The 20,254-nt window shown below is 43.5% G+C and overlaps 1 protein-coding gene across 3 annotated transcripts in view; it reads left to right on the forward strand.

Moving 5' to 3' along the window:
- The window catches only part of PLCH1 (phospholipase C eta 1), a 342,167-nt gene that overhangs the window by 208,501 nt on the left and 113,412 nt on the right, over positions 1-20,254 (forward strand). For all 3 annotated transcript variants that reach the window (XM_029616576.1, XM_029616579.1, XM_029616578.1), the window contains exon 8: positions 3,474-3,677. In XM_029616576.1, coding sequence (XP_029472436.1) covers positions 3,474-3,677 — 204 coding nt within the window. The remainder of the gene's footprint in view (positions 1-3,473; positions 3,678-20,254) is intronic.

Genomic DNA, 20,254 nt, shown 5'->3' on the forward strand with positions numbered 1-20,254 from the left:
GTTAGGCCTGGGCCCAGGCATCTGAGCCAGACTCCAGCATCAGGCCTGGGTTCTGGTCAAGGCCCTAGAGTTGAGACCTAGATTCTGGGCTGAGCTGCAGTGTTGTACCTGGGCCCACATCCTGGCCAAAGCCCAGGCTTCAGGACGGGGCCTTTGTCTAATACCTGACAGATGAGGTAAGTTCATTTAAATTTTTCTGGGGTTTTGGCCAATGCCTTGGTGTTGGCCCGGGCCTAGGCCAAGATCCTGGCTTCTGTTCGGCTCTAGTCCCCCCTTTGGGCTTCAGCCTATACTCTGGGTAAGGCCCCTGCTTTTGGCCTAGGCCTAGGTTTAGACCAAGGAACCAGTGTTGTGGATGGGCATTGGCTGCAGCAGCTGCCTTGGGTCTTGGCCTGTGCCCTAGGCGAGGATCCGGCCTCAAGCCTAGGCCTAATGAATTAATTTAAAATGAATGCTGTGAACAAGGTTTGTTTCATTTGGGGGCCCCCAATTCATTTAGGGGCCCTCAAATAAAATGAATTGGCTTTTTGTCTTTTTTTGTACATTCATTTTAAATGCATGCACATCCCTAGTATATAAGACTGTATGCATTCAGTCCATTAGGTGTGTTGACGAGTTTGAAAGCTAGAAGATTAGATTTAATGATTCTGAGTACTGAGCAAACAGTTCAAGTGGCATTGCTTAGTCACGGCACTACAGCTATTCCATATAAGGTAGCTGTTCTAACATTTAAACTAGCGGTTGCTAATGAAGATCCTGAAACATGTGATAGCTTATAACTATGGACTTTTCCTTAGACACCAGATTCCTGTGGCAGATGAAAGATAGATGTTGCAGCATTTTGTGGCAAAGCTTCTGAAATTCTGTAACAATTCTGTGGCATATTTGCATAACGTTGAATTATGTTGCATATTAAAACTAATTCTGCATAAGAAAGTTTTCTCAGCTTTGAATAACCTTTTTGTTCTTTTGGAGGATTTATGGTTGGGAAATTTCAGGTATCAGTGTGGGGAAGGCTTGGAAAAAGAGATCTCAGGGATGGGGAGTGGAGAGTGAAGGAGGATTGGGGATGGAGAGACAGGAAGATAGAGAGTTTAGGGCTGAAGAAGGAGGCAAGATTAGAAATGGGGAGAATGAATACCAGGATAAGGCAAGTTCTCGGATCATGGGGGTAGGGAGGGACGGATATAGAGAGGGACACGGAAGGTTCTAGGATCTTGGGGGAGGGTATCCAAAGAGAGAGGTGTCTTAGCTCCAGTCCCCTTCCTCTTCACATCCCAACCCCTCTCTCCATCCCTGGTCCTTACCTCTCTCTGCCTTTCTACCCCAGTCCGTTTTCTCTCCCTTCCTCTCTCTATATTTACAGTCCTCTTTTTGTTCTTCCTGTCCCTATACCATATACCCCTCACCCAAGTTCTTTTTTCATACAAGCCTCCCATCCATTCTAGTCAGGCAATCTTGCAGCCTTCTGTAACATATCCCCAGTCCCTGTTTTACACAATAACCCCCGCCCCCCATATCTTTCTTCCCCCTCTCTGTGCTGGTTGGCAGCAGGAAGAGGAGGAGAACAGCAGCAGCACCTCAGGCTGTATCATCTTTTTCCTCCTGGGGCCTGATGGCTGCTTTGAACCATGCGGTACACTGCATTGCCACAAGTTCAAAGCAGGCCCGATGCAATAATTTTCGCGGAAAGCGGGCGCTGACTTTTCAGCGCCCGCTTTCTTAATGCACGCATGACGCACGCAAGGGGGGTGCCATGCAATAGGCAAATTAGGGGGGGTCACGCTAGCAAGGAGGCACTAGTGTCACTTGTGCGACCTTAACGCCTCCTTGCTAACGCAATCCCGTGACGGCTGCCGGCTATGAAGACCGACGCCGGTAAACTCGGCATCTGTTTTCATAACTCGGCCGTCTGCCAAGGTTTTTTTTTGTTTGTTTGTTTTTTTTACTGAAGAAGTACAGAAAAGATGTTTTTTCTGCTTTTCTATTCTACTTTTACGTGTGCTCAGTTATTAACGCCTGCTCCAGGCAGGCGTTAATAACTGAGCGATAAATGTGCATCTGAGACGCACATTTATTTTATTGCATGCGGAGTGAATGAGTAATAGGCTCATTCACACTCATTTGCATGTGATGAGCGCTATCTCATTCACTCCGCGTTGGACGCGGGTTAAATAGACGCTAATCCCCCTATTGCATTAGGGGGTGGATTAGCGCCTATTTAATCCGTGTCCGACAACGGGTTAAACAGTGCGCTCGTGTGAGCGCACTGTATTGCATCGGCCCCATAGCTTGAGGTGCTCCAGCTTTTCTCTTCTACTGTCTGTGCAGGTAGGGAGAATTGGCTGGGGGACGAAGGTAGTTACATACATGCTGTGGGACAGCCTTCACCACTACAACCCTGCTTGGCCCCTGATCTTCTGTGACAGTTCTTCAGGGAATGGGGAATTTTGTGAAAAGGAACAGATTTTGCAGTCTTTCCTGGAGCCATAGAATCATGGGAGATGGTAGGGGTATAGGAAGGTTGTATATGTAGGGCCTTGGTGTTATATGGTGGTGCACCAATGTGGCCATCTCCACTTTCTCCCTGAATTTGCCAATAGTGTTTTAATATCATACTGACAGATGACTATTGAATTATTGCATAGTCTTTACAGCACTTTTGGTTGACTGCATTCACTATTGTGTTTATAGTGTGACGATGAAGGTAAATATATTATTTTTATTTAAATTCTTGTTGAATTCTTCCAGAAAGACTTGAAGTAATATTTATGAATGCTAATAGAAATAAATGTATAAGTTTCTCTTTTCACTAGAATGATTTCAACTGAGTGTACTGACATGAGCGGTGGGAAAAGTGTGTGACCATATCTGCTCTGAATTTGGCAGAGAAATTCCCTAGGGTTTTAGAGAATATTCACACACACACGCTTTCACACTCTCTTGAGGGCCTAGAAGCTAAGAGGCAATTTAAAAACAGGCCTGCTTTAAGGGATTACGGATCAGTGCATTTAGATTCTTGCTTTATTGCTGTTTATTATTTAAGCAAACTCTTTTCATTACTGATTCGCTTGGAATTTCTTGCATGACTCAAAATGTTACTCTAAGCAATATTTTTCAAATATTTTGTTTTTGAATATGTATTTACTGCTTTTAATTAATATCCACAAATTATTGTGCACTGTGCTTTTTTTTTTCAGATCTAAGGGTTAGACATAGTAACTACAAATTTTTAAATCCTGTCAGCCTTTTCTTTCTTGTGATATTTTTTTGCATTGGGTTTCATGCATTTCCTAAGAACAAACCTTTATTTATAGCACAGGTGTAGGCTTGAAAATATCTTATTTAAGAACTTGAAATCATATATTGCTGAATTCTTGTACAGGGTTATGAAGCTGCAAATATTTTATTTTATAAAGTTCATTCTCTGAAGTATCTTAAAAAAAAAAAATTAAAATTAATTTTTGTTTTAGGTTTCACCAGTTTTATGCGAAGTCCTGCTGGGGACATCTTTAACCCTTTGCACTGTGAGGTTTATCAAGACATGGATCAGCCCCTTTGTAACTACTACATTGCCTCATCTCACAACACGTATCTGACTGGCGACCAACTTCTTTCCCAGTCCAAAGTGGACATGTATGCTTGGGTATTGCAGGATGGTTGTCGCTGTGTAGAAGGTATTCTATTTTGCACCCTTTATCTTATTTTATTCTTCTAAGGGAAAATTATTGCATTTTTTTTTTCTCGGATATCCTTGAATTTTACTTAACTGTCCTTTTCTCTCTGTGTTGTGAAACTGGGTCAAGAAAGCTGTGTTTAAGCTTCAGTTGGTATGTTAATTAAAATTCTAACCGAGGGGGATACTGAAGTCCGTGTTGCAAGTAATTTTATCACATTATATTATTGCAATGCTTTGTTTGTTGACTCGCAGGAATCTGCATAGGTCACTGATCCTTCGTGATTGTTTAAAGTTTAAGCAGTGAGTGAAGACAGATTTGTTTTCACTAGCATAGCCTTCCTAAACAGTGAAAATTGTTAATTTAGTTTAAAACATGTTTATTTAACAGCTCAATATGATAGCTTGTACAACACGACATTAATAAATAAAAAAACCCAATGTCAACACTACTACATAAAGTTACAGATTAGTATATTGACCACTAAACGTTCAACCATCATCAGCAAAAGGAGGACAGAACAATAGTACAAGCTTACAGAATGCATCAAGAAGCAAGAATTACATTTTTCCCCTTGGTCCCTGAAAGGTACTAAGCAAATGTACCCTTGGGCGCCTTTCTCTGGTACACCCAAGGGAAAAAATAAGGTACCTTTCTTCCCCCTTTTCACAAATCTTAAGATTGATGGCCCAAAAAAAAAAAAAATCAAATTATCTACTAGGTTATTTATACACAGGCCGATCTAATAAAGTGGCGTGGAAAACGGGCACTCAGTGTTGAGCGCCCGCTTTCCTAATGCACACTCAGCCACCTCTCCTGGGCGCACAATAGAATATTTAAATGAGGGGGTCGCGCTGCCAAGGAGGCGCTAGGGACAAATGTGCGCCCCTTAGCGCCTCCTTGGCAGTGGGCGCCCAGGACAGGTGGCTGTCAGCGAGTTAGGAAAATGGATGCACGATTTTAGGAGCGTCCACTTTCCTAACTTGTGCACAGCCATGGGTTAGGAAAATTGGATGCTTGTTAATTGAGGGCCCTTTTCCTAACCTGACCACTGGCACACGTTTGTTTTTATTTTTTTATTTTTTAACTTTCTGTCCTTTTGGTTCCTCCAACTTAATATTGCCATGATATTAAGTCAGAGGAATTACAAAAAGGCAGTATTTTCTGATTTTCTGTTCACTTTTTTGGGCTGCTCAGAAATTAACGCCTGCCCAAAGCAGGTATTAATTTCTGAGGGTAAAAATGTGCGGGTTTGGTGCACACTTTTTTTGGATTGAGGGAGAATAGCTAATAGCCTCATCAACATGAATTTGCATGTGATGAGCGCTATTAGTTTCACGGGGGGTTGGATGCACTTATCCCCTTATGAAATAAGGGATTGTGGATATGCGTCCAAAAGCTGCGACCAACCGTGGGTTAAATAGTGTGCTCGGCTGAGTGCACTGTATTGAATCGGCCTGGCATTATTTAAAACCAGGCTTCTAGTATGCAAAGGTTTCCCATATTAACTAAAATTGTTTTTTCTGAGAAGGATTGGTATTGTTATGTAAAGTCAAAGACTCCTTTGTCGTCATGTCATGAAGAGAATTTCTCCATTGCTAGTAAGACAGTTGTATGTATTTACTTATTTATTTACTTATTTACTTATTTATTTATTTAACAGCTTTTCTATACCGACAATAAAATACACTTCATATCGGTTTACATTATAATGAAAAGAAGGAAAGTACAATGAACAGGGGAGGGGGAAGCGGGCAATTGATAAATAAGAACTACGAGGCTTAGGAACAGCAAGCCTAGCAACATTGCAACTAAAAGAGAGGAAGGAGAGAGATGGAAAATAATTAACACAACAAACAAACTTTCAACATTTTTACATGAGATAGAAGATTGCATTGGATTTATATTTGGGAGAAATAAGACAACAAATGTGGAAGGGTAGGGTAGTCGGGCATCATCGAGACATTAGTCTGGGAAAGCTTGTTGAAAGAGCCATGTTGTTATCATTTTTCTGAATTTGAAAGGGCATGACTCAAGGCGAAGACTGAGGGGGAGAGAATTCCAGAGCGAGAGGGCACGATCGCTTCCCGCCACACCAACAATATAGATCTTTTCTGCAACACAAATGCTTTTCGGGCAAAAAGGACATCTCTTTCGTCAAAACAATACTTAAAGAAGTCCTTTTCAAAAAGTATCAATTCTGTGATCCAAGTACCACCTCAGCCCAAAAATCCATTCAGGTAAACCACAATTTTCTCCCAAAATCTCAGAATAACTTTACAATGTCAAAACACATGGGTCAGAGTGCCCGAGTCCAATTTACATTTCAAACATACCTTAGACCCAAAAAAAACAAAGATGGAGCGACATACACTCTGTACAAAAATTTAAACTGGAGCTCCCATAGATACATATTTTACACGATCTCAGAATGTTTCCTTAAACATGATTTAATCTCATGTTCTGGAATATTAAATACGCTTTCCTTCACCCATCTAACAGTAATCACGTCGTATATTAGCAAATCTTTATACATTAAAAATATAGATATTCTTCTACATTCCACATGAAAAAACTCTAACTTAACCACTACATCCTGTGATAAATCTCTAGTCTGCAATGTGTGAACATAATGTTTTATTTGTAAAAAGGGGTAGCAGTCTGTCTGTCAACCCAAACTGGTCACTCAGCTCCTGAAATGATAAGCTTCCCATCCACAGTAAGTACCTGTTGCAATGAAGTAATACCCACTGCATACCAATTACTAAATAATTTTGATTGAGTACCTGGGGAAAAGTCTAAGTTCTCTCTAAGAGGCAAAAAGGGAGAACTAATCTTGGACAGTTTCAAAAAAATCCACTGATTTACGCCATGCCCAGTGAATTGGAGAGATTAATATATTATTCAAGTGCAATTTAGTAAGCTGTTTAGACTCGGCATTAAACAAGTATCGTAAATCTAGGGGTTTCACAAAATGTTTTTCACTTTCCAAACCTACACATTTAGCTTCCTCAAATACTCAATCCCACACTATCTTAAGTAAACAAGCTAAATTATATTTTTCCATATCAGGGACAGCCACTATTCCTATCCAGCTTAAACCATTGTAAAGCAACCCTCAGGTTTTTACCATTCCGAAGAAAAACCCCAAGCATACTCTCCAGCTATTAGATATCAGCACACCTCAACTTAATCGGCAAAATTATATATAGAGCCATTTAGGGAATGTTATCATTTTAAAAAGGTTTATCTGACTAGTTAAAGACAAGGGTAGATGCTGCCAGAGTTGCAGTTTGGCCTTATTAAAAGTTGAGGTAAGATATATTAATTTGATAAAGCCATTGCAAGTCAAGTGTCATTTATAAACCCAAATAGCGAAAGGAGCCAGAAGCCCATCTTAAGGGAAACTTCCCCTGAATACTGGCAGGACAAACTACAGCCTCTGACTTATCCATGTTAAGTCGAAATCCAGAGAATTGTCCACATTCTTGGATAATCCCTAAAACGCAATCTAAAGAGGAAGTAGGATTAGTAAAAAAAACAAAAACCCCCTCTTAGTAAATCTTCTACAAAGGCAGCATATCTAATGTCACTGGAGCCAAAACTGAGCCCTTTTTACACACTCCTCTAATCAAATAGTTTGTAACAAAGGCTTTAAAGAAAGCAGAAACAGTAGCAGAGACAAAGGACAACTTTGCCTAGTTCCCCTACCTATCTTAAACACTGTAGAACTTTCCCCATTAGCTAGGAATTGTTGCTTGTGGGTTGTTGTACATCAAGCATATCACATTACCAAAATATCCGTCCAAACCTATGTGATTCAAAACCCAAAAGAGATAGGGCCACTTGACTCTAATAGATGCTTTTTCAGGATCAAAACTAACCATCATGAATGGAGTAGTGGTTTTCTTACAAGAAAGAATAGCTGCAAAAAAGCATTCAAATATTCACAAAGGCATATTGTCTCCTAACAAAACCCACTTGGCTACGCTCAATATATTCCGGCAAATACAAAGCTGGCCTATCTGCCATAATCTTAGCAAGTAGTTTCTGATCAAAGTTGATCAGAGAGATAGGTCGATATGAAGCTGCCTGAGTGGAATCCTTCTCTGACTTAGGGATAACTGTAATGGCTGCGCAATTCATGCCTTCAGGATATTCCCCTTTTTCTATTAAGGCTGTAAAGATTCTACATAGCACTGGTGTAACTGGCGCCAATAAAATTTTATAGAATTCAGCATGGTAACAGTCAGGATCAGGAGTCTTCAGCCAAGCTGCTTTTTGAACCCTGACCTGTATTTCTTTTACTGAGGTAGGCTTATTTAAGAAAGACAACTGAGATTCGTGAAATGGCCCCAATTTCAGTTTCCTGAAAAGGTTTCTACAATTCGAGCCATCAAAACCTTCTGATTGTACAGGACTTGATAAAACTCTTCAAACACTTTCAAAATCTCAGCATTCAAGTTAACTTCCTGCCCCTGAGCAGTTTTCAAAGTAGGAATGAATTGAGAACCAGAGGATGTTTTAAGCAGGTTTGCCATCTTATCAGATTTATTATTATATTGATATAGTTGAAATTTATAATACATACGGTAACACTTTTAGCTGCTCTCTGATATAAAGTTGAATTCAATGCAGCCTGGATAGAGAGATATTCCTCTTTGTTTTAATCAAATTATTTTTGGCAAATATTAGCTTTTGCTTCCTCATTCATTTTTTCTGATCCAAAAGTTTCCTATCCAAATCTTTCCTATGCTTTATGAGATAGGAAATAAAATTCTTCCGCATGACTGCTTTAGCAGCATACCAAAACAGAATGGGATCTTGCACATGCTCCCCATTATGGGTAATATATTCTTCTCATTTCTCAGTTAGAAATGCATGAAAACAGGTGTCTTTAGCTAAATAATAAGAAAACTTCCAACTTTTTTTTTTTGAATTCTCTGTTTATTGTTTTCAAAAAGAGAGATTACAACACATATACGAATACATCATAATAATATAGTCAAATGACTGAAATAACAAAATAATATTTTATACAAATGAATTAATACATAGTACTATCTATCATAAGACTAAATAAGGAAATAGAAGTGTTGTTACTCTTTAATAGAACGGCTCTATAAGGAAACAGATAATATTAAAGGTAATTATGCATTATTAATCCCTCTAAAATTCTCTATACCGGTTCTTAAGCTGCAAGAAGATCTTTTAAATCATCCGGATCTGTAAACAAATAGTTATTGCCATTCAATTTTATAATAGATTTACACGGGTATTTTAAATTAAAATAGCCACCTTTTTCCAGAACTTTTCCCCTATATTGTAAAAAAGTTTTCCTTCGGATCTGGGTTGTTTTTATCAAATCTGGAAAAATCCATACTTTGAAACCATAAAAAGTAGTTAACCTATTCTGAAAAAAGGATCTCATGACAAAATCTTTATCTGTAGAAAATGCCAACTGGACTAACAATGTCCCCCTGGATTTTACTATTATCTCATCCTGAGATTTTTGTAGTAAATCTGAAACATCCATGGAATTGCTAGTGGCCTCTAATCCTTTACCATCTTCTGGCTTCTGATCCTGTTCTGCTTTAGTTCTTTTACCTCCCAAGTACAATGCTCTTATAATAACAGGAAGACATTTCTCAGAAATCTTCAATATCTGTATCAAATAACTTCTAAATAATTCCATAGGATTTATTTTTTTTATTATAGGAAAATTATTAACTCTTATATTTAGCGATCTTACTGTATTTTCTAAAATTTCTAGTCTTTTATTCACTTCTTCTCCTGATGTTATCTGTTGGTTTTGAATTTTTTCTATTTGCAATACTCTTTTTTTCTAATATATTTACTTCCTTTTTTTGCTTTTCCAATTCAACAGTATTAGATACAGATGAAGTAGATGTCTGCATTACAACTTCAGTTAATTTATTAATTGATGTATCTAATTTGACCATGCAATTCCACAATGTTTTTTTTACTTCCGGTGAGCTTAACGTTTCCTCCTGCATAGCCCCTGTCTGGACCAGGGTTATTACACCCTCTCTACCAAGGGGTGATGGTGTTGCTGTAGCCCCCGGACTTAATGATACCTCAATGACCTGAGGAGAGGCACCCCATTCCAGTGTCTCTCCTTCTGCGTCGGCCCACATGGGGGAGTTTGGGGATCAAGCCATTCCAAATCAGTTTTTTGCCCAGCTTCTATATTTGCCATGACACTAGAAGGCCTTTCTTTTAGTATGTGGCATAAATGAAATATATTAACACAAAAGGCAAAAATTGTTATTGGAATAGTGCATAAAACAATCAATATTTCAGGGGAAACACTTCTTGGAGGTAGAAGGAGAATTGGCGAGAATGTCAATACTTATCAGGAAAACTGAGCGAAGTCCAGCGAATCTGGTGAAGCCCGTCAAAGCCCTGTTTAGCTGCGTGCCCCTTTAGTGCGCGCGGCTTCAGCTGCGCGCCGCAGCAAGTTGAAATTTATGCTGGTGAATCCGGGTCCCACCTCCTCCCAGAAGCAGGAAGTGCCCTTCGTCAGGCAAAAACAAGCGAGATGGTAAAGAAAGTTCCATTGGGGCAAAGCCTCCGCTTACCCCCGGGCTTCGCTGATTCCTCACAGGTAATGCAGAAAACTCACTCGCTTTCACCTCCCAGCTCCAACTTCTAACTTTTACTAATCTTACCCTCCCCAGGAATCCTAAAATTCAACCAAATAGGAGCATGATCGGAAACTTTAATCTCTCCAATTGCTGTTTCTAGTACATTCGAAAAGTGATTTCTGGATGTTAAAATATAATCTATCGTTGAAAAGATGGTGTGGGCTCTTGAAAGGTGGGTCTAATCTTTTTCCAGGGGATGTAACGCCCCGCCAAGCATCAACCAATTGCAACTCAGTGTTCACAAGAGATATTACTTTAGTTCCCTGCAGTTTGTCCCCTGGAATTGGGTGGGACTTGTCCAGATCATGATCCATTACCAAGTTGAAATCCCTTCCCAGAAACTCGCTATCCCCAATATTTGGTAATAATAATCTAATTATATTTACAAAAAAAGAATGACAATAATGGTTCGGGGTGTATAAATTACATATATCCACAGGTTTTCTATGAAGTTCAGCAAGCAGAATGATACAGCATCCCTCAGGATTTCTAATTTCCTGCTTAAGAACATAAGAACATGAGCTACTGGGTCAGACCAAGGATCCATCAAGCCCAGCATCCTGTTTCCAACAGTGGCCAATCCAGGCTACAAGTACCTGGCAAGTACCCAAACACTAAGTAGATCCCGTGCTACTGATGTGCTTTGGCTGAACCTTTTGGTTCAGCCTTCATTATCAGCCTGCCATGGGAAATTTTGGTTTCCTGTGGTTCGGGCCTTTTTTTTTTTTCGGCTGCCCCAAATTTCAGGTTAGTGCGTGCTTACTCCCCATTAGTGCACATAACATTTCAACTAATTTCGGGAAAATTTCCTTCTTTTATGGGGTGTCCAAAACAGGATGAATTAGACAATTTCATTGAAATTTTCTAATTCGTCCTAGACGAATGCACATCCCTATTACTGATGCTAGTAATAGCAGTGGCTATTTTCTAAATCAACTTGATTAATAGCAGGTAATTGACTTCTCCTCCAAGAACTTATCCAGTCCTTTTTTAAACCCAACTACACTAACTGCACTAACGACATCCCCTGGCAACAAATTCCAGAGTTTAATTGTATGTTAAGTGAAAAAGAACTTTCTCGATTAGTTTTAAATGTGCTACATGCTAATTTCAAAATTGCCACACCAGCTCTTTTTTAAACTGCTGGGGGCACATCTCACCTCCCCACCCATCTTTTCTGCAAATTCCTGTGTCCCATCTCAGATAAGTGGGTTTCCTAAAACAATGCTATGTCAGCAGTTATATTATTGAATACCAAAAGGATTTTAGTTCTCTTAATGCCGCATACATTCCAGGAAATCATCCATATACCTGTTTTATTCATTTGTTCTGTTAATTCAGTGTGTTGCAGACGCAACCCAGTAAATTCACAAAAGCCCTCCTAGCTGAGGCCTTCATGGTGCACTCAGATGCAATTCTAAGCATCAAGATCAATAACACCTCATTACCACAATAAACCAAGACCTTAAACCACTCACCCCTCCTCCTTTGTCCCCAAAGCTCCCCCTACCCAACCCTACATCCAATTGAAAAACACCACACATAAATGAGACCACCAACCAGCACAGCAATCTCAACAAACCTCAGTACCTCCCCACTCTCATTATTCTACTGCAGAGGCTATAAGCAACAGCTGCAAACATTGAAAGAAATAATAAACATGGAAAGGAAGAAGCTTATAGAAAAAATAGTCCCGAAGGAAGAAAACTATAAAAAAAACACCATGGGGTAGATTTTCTAAATCTACGCGTGCGCGTACTTTTGTTCGCGCACCAGGCGCGAACAAAAGTATGCCAGATTTTATAAGATACGTGCATAGCCGCGCGTATCTTATAAAATCCGGGGTCGGCGCGTGCAAAGGGGTGCACATTTGTGCAACTTGCGCGCGCCAAGCCCAGCGCGCTGCCTGTTCCCTTCAAGGCCGCTTCGAAATCGGAGCGGCCTCGGAGGGAACTTTCCTTCTACCACCCGCACCTTCCCCTCCCTTCCCCGGCCCTATCTAACCCTTCCCCCTACCTTTGTTGGCAAAGTTACGCCACCCTCTGGCTGGCGTAACTCTGTGCGCGCCAGCGGGCTGCTGGCGCGCCATCACCCGTCCCGGGCTGGTCTGGAGGCCTTGACCATGCCCCTGGGCCGACGCCACGCCCCGCTACGCCCCAAAAATCGTGCTGCCCACCTGGCACGCCCCCCGACACGCCCCCCTTGCGAAGCCCCGGGACTTACTCGCATCCCGGGGCTTGCACGCGCCACCGAGCCTGTGCAAAATAGGCTTGGCGCGCACAGGGGGGTTTTAAAAGGGTTACACGCATAACTTATGCGCGTAACCCTTTTAAAATCCGGCCGCATAAGTACAATATGATACATTAAAGCCTCTGTGCAAAGGACATATGCTATCAAGTGAAGCATTCTGTTGATAAATACAAAAAACATAACACCAAATATAGCTATTCAGTGACTTCAACAGTCAATCATTTTTCGTTTGCAGGTCCGGCAAAAAGATCTGATCACCCTCAGACCACCTAACTTTGGCAGGAATCCAGAATCTTTCAGGTAGTCAAAGAATCCTTGTTTTCCATTTCTTCCACTAGTTTATTGGCTTCTCCTGCTGTTTGGAACCATTTTACTCCTTCCAGGTCAACCCTTAACTTTGCAGGGTAAAGTAGTACAAATTTCACTCCTATCCGGTGAAGCTTAGAACAGGCCAAGGAAAATCCTCTTCTCTGTGCAGCCAACTTCACTGAATAGTGTTGAAAGATCAAAACTCTGTTTCCATACTGCAATAATTTACCAGAACACACTGCCTGCAGAATCTGTTTTGTAGCAAAAGTCCAGAATTTTCACAATTATCTACATGCTATCTTTCTTACCGCTCTTTCCGCACTCCCAATCGATGTGCTCTCTCAATTCGCAGCAGTCTTCGCGACTCCAATAGGCCCAGTTCCTTAGACAGCCATGATTCCAAAAAGGAAACTAAGTCCTTCTCTCCAGTCGATTGTGGAATGCCAGCAAACTGCAAGTTATTACGGCGAGATATGTTTTCAAGGTTTTCCAGCTGTTCGTTTTGTTTAATCGCCATAACTTTCAGCTCAGCAATTTCCCCATTTGCAGCAAGTATGGCGTCTTGATTATCTGGCACGCGCTGCTCCACTTCAGTAAATCTCAGTGCATATTCTGCCATGTGTTTAATTTCTTCAATTTTCTCCACAATTTTTTAAAATTTGGGCTCAAGCATGTCTAACACTGCCACTTGAATTTCACCGATTGCAGACTCCTGTATAGGTTCTTTCTCTGGGGAATGATGGCCCTCCGCCATTTTTCCTTCAATGATCTTTTGATTTTCTTTATCTTTATCCTGGTCTTTCTTGACCACTCTGGCAGACATAACAGGGTGCCATAGTCACCCAAGGTTAATGGCAGATGATGATGTTCCATTTAAGAAGCAGACTTAATCATCAATAGGGGTTGATTCTGAGGTTGTGAGATCGGAGCGAAGCAAACTACATCTTGCTTCCCCACTGCACCATGTGATCTCCCCAAATTGTTAATTTAATTCCTGATTGAACTTAAGAGGATAAGGTGGTATGAATCTGGTTGTGTGTATTTGTGATGTTTGACTGTGTCTGTTCTGTTTGGGTACTTTGTTAATTTTATGAGTATAAGCTGAAGTGATGTCATTATTTTTGTGTTGAACTCATGTATTTAATGTCTTCTGTAATTGTAAGAATGCTGTATTGTAAATTGCTTTAAGTATGTAGCAAGTTTTACTTATTTAAATCAATTATACACTGCTCCCTGGAAGTGGATCCCCAAAACAATGTAGAAATGTGATCTTTCAGTCAAATTAGATAACACATTTAAAATGGAATCAAAATCCTATCTAATAACGATAGTTAAAAATTAAGATAATAATCTCTTACTATGCCCCTAGTAATAAGACGTGGATTTACTAAGTTTCTGATGGTCTGGGAGAGGAGTTATATATTTTGTCTTGTAAGAGGATGATAAGGCCTGAAATAGCTGGCCAATACTGTAACAAATTTTGAATATGCTTTGGACCAGAGGGTTGTAGGAAATAGGGTTGAGAGGTCATATGAAAAACATGGGAGGGGAGAGGAACTTGTCTTGGTTTATCTATGGGAATTTATATACTCATCTAACCAAAATGGTAGAAAACCATAGAAGAAATTGTAACTGGGCAAACTGGAAGGGCTAATTGGTTTTTGTCTAGAATTTGCAAAAGTTTTAGTGGTGTTGGTTGTGGGCTTGATTGTGATTATGACAAAGCAATCAAGTATATTTTAGAATAAATATGCCCTAAAAAAGCTTTTGACTGTTCCTTGAAGTCTCTCATTTAATCTTACCCAAATGTGGCCTCTGTTCATAGGGGAAATGATTAAAAAAATAATTTTAGAGCTCAATACATCCAGTTGTGTGTCAGATGGAGGACAATGGACAACATCAGACTAAAATGGGATAAGTCGTTTGGGATTACCAGTAATGATTAAAAAGGGAAGGAAGGACACAATTCCATCTGATGTTTTAAAATCCTCATGCAAAAGTGCTTTCTCTAAATTAAGAATATTGAACTTTTTTGCTTCCATTGCTCTTTAGTCATATCAAGGCAGTTTATTTTTATATCAGACTCCTGATATTCTGGTGCATGTACTACTTCTCCTAGGACAACCAGGATGGTAGCCCTCACATGTGGGTAACATCATCTGATGGAGCTCGGCCTGCTGCTTTCCGAGCGTCCACACAAGGTCCCCTTCAGTGTCTTCTTTTCCGCGGTGCAGTAGCCTCACGGTGGTGGAGCTCCAAATTCTTGAAATTGTTTTCAGCTTTTTTGGGTTTTTTTTCCACTTCTGGTCCCCCTTCGCGTTCGGTTCCTCCATTCGGTAGGTACTCTTAATTTTTCCTTGTGTACTTTGCGGTCGATTCCCGATCTTTGCACCGTGGTACCCGTCTGTCATCGACCGTGTGCCGGCCTCCTCTTTTTTTTTTTTTTTTTATGGTGTTGTCAGGTTTCCGTCGGTGCTCTCCATCACGGATCTGCATGAGGGTATGTATCCTCTGCCTGGGGCCTCGCATGATGTCCGAGGTGTCGTTTGTGTGACCAAATGATCCCCAAAGGGCATCGAGCACGCCTGGATAAAATGGAAAAGCTCTTCAGGTCTCCGAAACCTTCAGCTTCAGTATCCTCGATGCCCAAGGACTGTGGGGAGCTGTCTCCTTTTTACCTGGTGGTCCTGCTCTCCAGTACCCCTAAGGATCAAGGAGAGGGAAGATGGATCCTCTATGGTCTCTCCCCTCCCCCCTAACCTCAGGGTCCTCTTCATCCTCGGTGCCGGAGAAAGACCAGGCTGAGCGCCAGAAATCCAGGAAGCATCAACACCGGTCACAGTCTTGTCATGGTTCCAGTTCTGGAGTGGCATCGGCGGCTGCCAAGCCACTATTGAAGCGGCACTGGCCACCGGTGGTCCCATCCTCTGGTGCCCCCGGTAGCCCAAGGCATTCCCCACCAGCAACGGTGCAGGATGCTGTGCCAACTCATAATCCTTCTGAGGATGTGCTGGTGACACCATCAGTCCTAACCACTCAGGACTTTCAGGAGGTGCTGGACCACAGGGTGCAATTGATAGTGCTCAAAGTGCTAGAAAGCGTTGAGCTGCCAGTGGTGGTAGACCCCTACTGGAGCCCGAGCCTCCGTCATCGATGTTTGCACACTTGCTGGAGTGTCTGGACGTCGTCCTTGGCACCCTACTGATGAAACTGGTGCCCGAGAGGTTTTTGATGCCTCCTCGGCCACAGACTCCCTCCAATGGAGCGATCCCAATTTCTGGATCCTCTGAAGAGGATGAGGCCTTGGGAACCGGGAACCTTTGCCCGTGGTTCCCCGGGCTGCCGCCGTTTCCCCCGGCATACCATGGCTGATGCCTCCATCGATGCCGTTGGTGCTCCTGAGGCCTCCAGTGCCACAGCGAGGCAGAGGATCCTTATGACCTGTGGGGTGATGACTCTTTGGACTCATCCTCTGAGTGTTCAGACGACTCCCTCTCGGAGCCTTTCCCACCAGAGGAACAGTGTCTGTGCCCACCTGAAGACCTGTCATTTGCCAGCTTTGTAAGGGCGATGGCAGAGGCCATCCCATTCAGCTTCTGTCGGAGGAGGATACCCATCACAAAATGCTGGAGGTCCTCCAGTTCATCGATGTTCCCAAGGAAATTTGGGCAGTGCTGGTCCACGATATCTTTAAGGATCTCCTTCTCCATATGTGGGAACACTCAGTGTCCCCGGTAAACAGGATGGCCGATGTTACCTATCTGGTTCAACAGGCTGTGGTCTTTGAACGGTGATACCTCCCTCACCAGTTGGCGGTTGCAGAGTCCACACTCAAGAAGGCTAGATGCTCTCGAACACACGCTGCTGCCCCTCCAGGGCTCGAACACAGGGAGCTCAATGGCATAGGAAGGAAAAGGTTTCAGGTGGCTATGCTGGTGGCCTGCATTGTTGCCTACCAGTTATACATGACCCAATACAACTGCAATCTGTGGAAACAGGTCCAAGATTTTGCGGAGGGCCTTCCCCAGCAACAGCAGGAATCTCTTGCAGCCATTGCCACACTGGGCCTTGAGGCGGACACGAAGTGAGGTTTACCTACAACATGTTCAAGATCGCAGCCCGCCTGGCTGACGGCAGTGTCTGTGCCAGGCAGTTGGCTTGGCTCAGAGCCTCAGGACTCTGGCCAGAATTCCAAGACAGGCTCGCGGATCTCCCCTGTACAGGCGAAAACCTGTTTGGCGATGAGGTGAAATAGGTCATGGTGCAGCTGAAAGATCCTGGTATATATTTATCAAACAATTCCTAATTGTTGAACCACACACACACCAATAAAGCACTGCTTAAACATTCATATATTTGTAGGACCTCCGATCTACATGAGAATGTTGAGCATACAAACTCACTTGTAGTGTACAGGTCCAAATTTGATTTATTTATAGAAAACTTTTTTGTATGTTTTTTAATTTATTTAAAAACATAACGAGACCCTAACTCTTCAGCTTAATTGGGTGCCTCACCATCACATATATGAGAACTGAACAAATCTTTCAAACCAAGCAACTGTTTTGTTGATCTTTAAATCATATTTAACAAGTTTGCTGCAGTAACAAGTCCCAGAGGTATACTCATCTTTTGAACATCCTCAGTGTCCCGACACGGCCGTGTTTCGGACCATCCTGGTCCTGCTTCAGGGGCAGTGATAAGTCCAAATGAATTCCAGGGTCTCCCAGCAATTTACGAGGTTCAATTCAATTTTTGCATTTCATTCCGCGATCGGCATCTCCGACCGCCCTTCAAATTGAACTGGTGGGGACAGCACATTTTCAGTACAAAGTGCTGCCATTTGGGCTGGCATCAGTTCCACTTATCTTCACAAAATGCTTGGCGGTGGTGGCTGCCTACCTCAGGCATCGCTTGGTCCATGTCTTTCCATACTTGGACGATTGGCTGATCCGGAGTGACTCCCACTACGGGGCCTTGAACACACCGGCCCTGACAGTTGAAACCTGGCAGCGTTGGGATTTGTCATCAAGTTCCCCAAGTCACATCTCTGTACATCTCCATGGCTAGACTTTATCAGCGCTATATTGGACACAGCACAAGCAAAGGCTTTTTTGCCCAAGGATCAAGTGATCGCCATCTCCTTGCTGACCGCCCTCATTCACAACAGAAAGAAGGTGCCAGCTGGTCTACTGCTCTGCCTGCTGGGCCACATGGCGGCCTTTGTCCACATGACCCTCTTAGCCCGCCTTCACATGAGGACCCATCAGTGGGCCTTGTGGTGGCAGGCAACCCAGGATCTGGAGACGCCTGTTACGGTCACGGACCCTCTCCGCCTCTCCCTGATCTGCTGGGAAGCCCTTCCCAATTTGGAAGCTGGGTTCCCTTTTCAGCCTGTGCTGCCCCAGATGACCCTCACTACCGATGCCTAGCCTCAGGGATGGGATGGACCACACAGACGCCTGCATACCCAAGGCCTTTGGACTGTGGCTAAAGCCCACTGCCAGATAAACTTTCTGGAGCTTCAGGCAATCTGGTATGCCTTGTGGGCCTTACAGGACAAGCTGTCCTCCAAAGTCATCCTCATCAGAATGGACAACCAGGTGGCGATATGGTACATCAACAAGCAGGGCAGCACGGGCTCCTTCCTCCTCTGCCAGGAGGCGATGCAGGTCTGGGATAGGGCCTTTTCCAGAGGGATGTATCTACGGGCCTCCTACCTTTTGGGTCACCTGAACTTGCTGGTGGACCATCTCAGTCAATTCTTCCAGTCACTCGAGTGGTCCCTGAACCTACAGTGGCAGCTGACTTGTTCCTTTGCTGGAGCATGCTGGACATGGACTTGTTTGCCTCTCCCCACAATCACAAGGTGAGCACGTTCTGCTCCCTGATTCTGGGGAATGGCCATCTGGCCTGCGACGCCTTCTCTCTTCACTGGGGACAGGGTCTCATGTACGCATACCCCACTTTCCCACTCCTCTCAAGGACTCTGAAACTGCAAGAGGACGGGGGGACCATGATCCTGGTGGCACCTTCCTGGCCAGGGCAGGTGTTGTTTCCTCTTCTCCAGGACCTGTCAGTGAGCACACTGGTCCCACTGGGGATGGCTCCTGACCTATCAACAGAGAACCAGGGCACCCTGAGCCACCCGAACCTCCGGGCCCTGTCCCTCACAGCGTGGATGTTGAGTGCATGATCCTCCAGCCCTTGCAGATGGTGTCTCCAGGATTTGACTGAGTCCTAGAAACCTTCCACCTGGAAATCCTACAATTCAAAGTGGAAACGTTTTTCCATATGGTGCAGTGGTCATGGACTGGACCTATTTTCCTGTCTGCTTCCCTGCTTGCTGGATTACCTCTGGCATCTGTCTGAGTCTGGCCTCCAAACCAGCTCGATCCGAGTACACCTCAGAACCCTCAGCGCCTACCACCAGGATGTTGCCGGGGCGCCCTTTTCAGTCCAGCCTCTAGTCGGGCACGTCATGCAGGGCCTTGTTCAGCTGAAGTTCCCACTTCGGCCGCCAGCAAACCTGTGGGATCTCAACTTGTCCAGGCGAGACTAATGCGGCATCCATTCGAGCCTCTCAAGTCCTGTGACCTGAAGTTCCTCTCCTGGAAAGTCATGTTCCTGTGGCGATCACTTCCATTCGCAAGGTCTGTGAGATCCAGGTCCTGGTCATGTATGCTCCCTACACTAAATTCTTCCATGATCGTGTGGTGCTGCGTACACATCCAAAATTTCTGCCTAAGGTGGTGACTGCTTTCCACATCAACTAGTCAATCGTCCTTCCCATATTCTTCCCATGGCCTCATTCCCATCCGGGGGAATGTGCTCTCCACTCCTTGACTGCAAGCGGGCGCTCGCTTTCTATCTGGATCGGACAACGACCCATAGGCAGTCCTCCCAGCTCTGTGTCATTTGACCGCAACAGACTGGGAGCAGCGGTGGGGAAGCAAACCTTGTCCAACTGGCTAGTGGACTGCATTACCTTCTTCTATGAGCAGGCAGGCCTGCAGCTGGCTGGCAGGGTGAAAGCTCACTCTGTACAGGCTATGGCTGCATCAGTGGCCCATCTGCGTGCAGTCCCTGTCGCTGAAATTTTCAGGGCCGCGACCTGGCTCACTACTGCCTTGACAAGGATAGTCGCCAGGATAGTGCTTTTGGCCAGTCTGTCCTGCGCAATCTATTCCAGTCCTGAACCCAATTTTCTCTCATCGTGCTCTGTGGGACCAGACCACCCTGTTTTTCCACACAGTGCCTCAGTTGTGTTGTGCCCGTTGGCACTTGTTTGGCTACTGTGGGTCTCTCTCTGGTCAACTGGGGCAGTCTGGAGCTCTATAATCACCCACA

This window comes from Rhinatrema bivittatum, chromosome 9 (genome assembly GCF_901001135.1).
Source record: "Rhinatrema bivittatum chromosome 9, aRhiBiv1.1, whole genome shotgun sequence".
NCBI lineage: Eukaryota > Metazoa > Chordata > Amphibia > Gymnophiona > Rhinatrematidae > Rhinatrema > Rhinatrema bivittatum.